This window comes from Corvus kubaryi, unplaced genomic scaffold (assembly GCF_017639235.1).
Source record: "Corvus kubaryi isolate FWS band 111438036 unplaced genomic scaffold, C.kubaryi_AGA036_p1.0 37341, whole genome shotgun sequence".
NCBI lineage: Eukaryota > Metazoa > Chordata > Aves > Passeriformes > Corvidae > Corvus > Corvus kubaryi.
The window spans coordinates 9,064,429-9,069,522 of record NW_024581112.1 but is presented as its reverse complement, the minus strand read 5'-3'; the positions used below and the strand labels follow the sequence as shown (position 1 = coordinate 9,069,522).

The window sequence follows — 5,094 nt, the reverse complement described above, 5'->3', positions numbered from 1 at the left end:
TTTCTGGTTTTCTAGGGGTTCCCAGCCACCTCTGTGTGTGACATTTGGTAGCACTGTAATTACTTCTGAGGCCATTTAATGCATGGCCAGTGCATATTTCCATCAGTTGTGGATTTAGATAGCTCTTTCTTTGTTCCTATTCATGAACTGATCCTCCTTTCTCTGAGAATATGCAGAATGCTGAGATATTTAGTAAATAGCCCGAGGGGATGGATTTTCCACTGCAGGATTGTGGTCACTGTTTTCTGTGCTTCACTTGCCCTGAAATGTGCTCCTTAAATGGGTGAAGCCTTTTAAGCAAGAGAAGAATGACAGATTCATTTAGATTGGGAAAGACCTTTAAGAGCATTGAGTCCAACAGTTTCAGTTAGAAATTTTGGGATGTGTAATGATTTGTGCTCACAGCTTGCAAATCTACTCACAAGTTCCTGCTGACCTCATGAATGTAAGTGATCCTACAGGGATAATAAACTAGTATTGCAGGAGTAAGAGTGTAACTGTTAAAAGTGTGTGTTAGTCTCCCCACCCATGAGCTGACATCTTTTTGTACAGTATGCCTTGCAAGCACCTGAGAAAAAACCCCACGTCTTTTGTCAATGACCTTGCTGTTCCTGTGGAGCAGTCAGCAAATCTATCATTGCAACATTTTTGCAAGGTCAGGAAATATTCTTTTTGCAGTTCAGCCTATTTGAAACCTGAGGCACAGACATGCTGCGAGGGGCTTTGCCTCCCACCAGTCTGAAGGAGCCAAGACAAGAAGCTGCAGATGAGATCTGGATGCATCTAAGTCAGTGGAAGTTTTCCTCTTGGCTTCCAAGAGCCAATCTTCACTGCAGTACTTGTGGAGGGTCAGTCCACTGCAGTGACTACACTACTCTTCTTGTTTTGAGGGCAGCAGGTTTGCCCTGCTGATCCTGGGTCTGAAGCTATCCCCTGTGTGACTTTCTCCTCAGTCCTCTGCAACTCGAAGTTTTCCATTTAGCTGTGGTGCAGTTGTCAGTGCTAGCACATATGCTGCTGAAATTAAAGTCACAAAATTTCTTTGCCTATTTAAGCAAGCATCAGGTCTGGGTAGAATTTTTCTTTGTGTTGAGATGAAATACTTTATTTCTGAAAAATGCTGATTCATTCAAGCCAAAACTGAGACCCAGAGAGGCTTCTAACAGGATCCTGATTTGTACCAAGAAGGAGAGGCACTTCAAATTTGATTGTGTACACCTCAGGAAAGTGCACCAACCTCTAGATTGCTGGGGGTGGTACTGGTAGTGTAGTTGTTTTCATTAAAAACCTCAAAAGGTCTTGATTTAATTCTAAGGCAATATAAAAGCATCTCTGAAATAATGAAAAGGTTTGTGGGATGGGCAGATGAATGTTCCCATCCAGACTCACTGACAGATTTTCTAGTAATGCTTTGCTATTTTTTGATGACAATGATAGCAGAAGTTAGATTACAAAAAGCCAAATAATATTTCTTAGCTGCAGTCATAGTGGATTTATTTTAAAATAATAAAAGTTGCAGGGAAAAAAGCCTTATCCAAATTACTTGCCAAGGTCTTTGGCAGGTGTCATATCAGAATTGCACCATTTCCATTTTACATAGCAAACCAATTTACTGTCATTACATTCTTTTAACATAGATAAAATAGGCATCCTGTTACATTACTCAAGTCTACCACGTTAAATACTTTCAATCACAATAATTTTGCTATCATCTTAAGATATTTTAGCGCCAACAAACTAATAAATGTTAATATGGAATAGTAAAAGTCCCTGAAGTAAAGCTGTTCAAGCATAGGTTGTCTTTTCTTTGGAAAAAAAAAAAAAAGAAAAATAATGTTTACCATGTCATGAAATTGTCAAACGACCTGCAGTTCACAAGAAAATAAAGTACGCTATTCTGGATGAAAGTCTGAAAGAATCTGTTGAGTTTTCCTTTGCTGAATTAGTTGCCTTTGGTATATTTTATTTCCTTGCTCATGTGGAGCATTTGCTGTGGCATTTATATGTGATTCTCCTCAAACCTGGCAATATCTATCAAGTTTATTTGTTATTTTCCAGAAACTAAAGCTTTGAGCATGAGATCTTGGTGGATTTCCTTAGTAATTTTTCCAATTTGATCTGGTATTTTGAAGTATTTAAAAAAAAGAAAGAAGCAGCCTTAACTAGAATTATTTAAGGTCTTGTACATTGGGTGTATTCCAAAGTACTGCAGTGCTGTAATAAAAACCATATCTTAGTTGAAATGCAAATCTTAGGCTTATTTTTTTTTAAAAAAAAAGGTCTCCTTATACACTTGTAAAGGTAGAAAGAAGATAAGAGATGGAGAAGAGAGCAGTTTTTGAGGGTCACTGCAAATAAATTTAAAACTCTAAAATTTGAGCTGACACTGGTCTCAGTCTCAAACACTGGCAGGTCTGGGAACAGTTGATGCTCTTCATGCAGTTGTACGCCTGAAAAAGGAGTGTGGGAGTTAGGTGGGGGTGGGAGGGAAAGTCTGCCGTGTGGAGGAAGAAAAACAAAATCTTTTAGAAGAGGTCGTGAGGGAGGAAGCAAACACATGCAATGAAGGGAGGGGAGAGCAAAACCCTTGTGTGTGTCTCTGTGATACCCTCCTCGTAGCCCAGGTGTGTATCCCAGTAGCTTACTGTGTGCCAGAGAGCACTCTGCCACCAGCAGTTGCTGAAAGACACTTCTGCCTGCCCTGAGCCTCTGAGCCAGCTCTCCACCTGCTCTGGCAGCCAGCAGGTCCAGTGTGGAACTGGCTGGGGAGCTGGGCCAGATGCGCATGCCTTGGCTTCTAGGTTTGTGCCGCCCTTGTGTGAGGTCTGCTTTTGTTTCTCTGCAGGCATTAAACAGCTCAGCTGTTGCCGATACAAAAAGCAAACACCAGGATTTATTTGTAACACTCCAAATAGTCATTGCCATTTACGGATGTTTAGAAAACAAAGAGGTGTGAAAAGAAAAGCCATAGTGTGAATGTACACATGCTGCAGTTACATCGGAGGGATACCACTGCCATCGCCCAGTCTCCAGGGGTTTTTTCTCTGCTGTCCAGTCAGTAGTCAGCCCTTCAGGCTTTGTTCATTTCTATTTTTCATGAGCTAAGTTAGCTGATACAGCTAACTACAGGCTTCCCTTTGAAGCCTTTTAGCAGGTTTGCATGTGTGTAACCGTTCGCTCTAGAACCCACCATGTCCTTTTCCTTACTGGAACTCTTTAGTTCTGACCCAAGCAGTCAGAAATTGTGTGAGGTCCTCAAAAAAAGTCTTTAAAAGCACAAGTGTGCTTTTGTTGGTCTTCTTTCCTTTAAGAGAAAAGTTAAATGCAAGGTTTTGCTTGTCTCCTGGTTTCTCTGCCTTCAAGTTCTCTTTTTTCTGAAATCTGAGGGGCTAAACACTTTAATGATTACGATTAAAACTGAAGATTTAATGTTATAATAAGAAGCTGAGACTTAAAATGCACAAGACTCAAGTTATGAGAACTGGTAACACACAAATTCATAAAAATACTGGATTTCTAAGTTCAGAAAACCTCCAAAAGCCCATAATTGTTCAGGCTGGTTTGAGGACATTGTGAATTATTTGCGGGCAAGCTAGAAACCAAAAAGAAACACTCGTTTTTCTCACACAGAATGAAAACCTATATACACACAAGTTCAAAGCTTGTCTCGGAGAGGCCTTGACTGAGTCACATGGTTCTTTTCTGTAGTTTGTAGAACTTGTACTGGGCTTCCAGCATAAGCATTTGTAGCTGTTTCTCGGTATGATGGTTTCACATTTACACCATGCGTTGTCACAGCAATCATCATTGTGAAGTAATTCTGGGGTTAAGGTTTCCTATCCCATCTATTTGCATTTAAAAGGAAGCAGCATCCCACCCACTTGAAGCACTGGCTGCATTACAGTCGCACCTTTCTCTGTTGCTCGATTCTCTTTTTCTTTTCCTGCCATCTCTGGGGGGAGAAGTTCCTTCCTCCGCAGCCCCAGCTCCCAGTCAGAGGGACACAGAGCGCTTCCTCTTCCTGGCAATATAATCCCCTGCCACAAAACTGGATAAGGAATGGCTCAGGTGGGTGTCCAGGGTGTCAGAGTTGTTGCTGCTGATTTTCACCCGTGGGCACAGGCACCGGAGCATGGCTCTGCGGATGTAGTTGTCAAAGCAAAAGTAAATGAAAGGGTTGGCACAGCTATTGGCAAAAGCAAAAGGGCTGCTCACCTTTATGCCCAGCAAGGCAACCGTGCCAGAAAAGCAGTCAGGATGCTTTAGGAGTCGCAAAAGGATGGCCATAAGCTTGAAAAGATTGTAAGGAACCCAGGAGACAACAAAAGCTGCCACTACAATGAAGACGATCTTGATGGATTTCCTCAGTTTCTTATCACGTTTCCCAGCCTTCTGATAGTGCACACAGAGTCTCTTGGTGATGGAGCAGTAAAAGGTTAAGATACTCAACAGTGGGAAGAAGAAGGCCAGGATTAAAAGCATCAGTGACATGATCTGTTTGGCTTCTGTCACGGCTTTGTCTGTGCAGTAAGTCTTTCCATATTGCTTCTTCAGTTCTCTGGACAAAAGGGTCGGCATCCCTAAGCAGCAGGATAATAACCAGACACAGATGCAGAGTGCTCTGGAATAGGATCTTGTTCTGATCTGTCTTGCGACAGAGGGGTGCATGATGGCGAGGTACCGGTCAGCACTCATGCAGGTGAGGAGCAGGATGCTGCAGTACATGTTGACTGAGATGACGTAGGAACTAGCTTTACAGAGGAAAGATCCTACCCTCCAGTTCTCATCTGACACCTCCATGTCCACCCAGAATGGCAGCGTGATGAGGAAGATGAAGTCAGATGCAGCGAGGTTGATGATAAAGATGTCAATCAGCCTCTGCACCCGTCGCTTGAAGACCAAGGCCGCTATCAGGATTGAGTTGCCAACGATGCCCACCAGGAACACAGCGCTATAAAGGATAGGGAGGAAAGTAGACATATGTTGCAGCTGCTGGTACTGGCACTGGTCATCGTAGTAGTAGTCGTAGTTGAAGCTGACTGTAGCCATGGATGACAGCTCAGGGAGTTCCATTTCTGGCCCCGCTGTCTTCAT

The 5,094-nt window shown here is 42.6% G+C and overlaps 1 protein-coding gene across 1 annotated transcript; it reads right to left on the bottom strand.

Annotated features, from left to right (window-relative positions):
• Positions 1-2,314: 2,314 nt before the first annotated feature.
• GPR15 (G protein-coupled receptor 15) lies at positions 2,315-5,094 on the bottom strand. The gene has a single exon (XM_042031811.1). The coding sequence runs from the start codon at positions 5,092-5,094 to the stop codon at positions 3,994-3,996; it is 1,101 nt and encodes a 366-aa protein (XP_041887745.1). The 3' UTR covers positions 2,315-3,993.

Excerpts from the sequence above, each read along its gene's own strand:
- GPR15 (XM_042031811.1), bottom strand. The coding sequence starts at position 5,094 with ATGAAGACAGCGGGGCCAGAAATGGAACTCCCTGAGCTGTCATCCATG.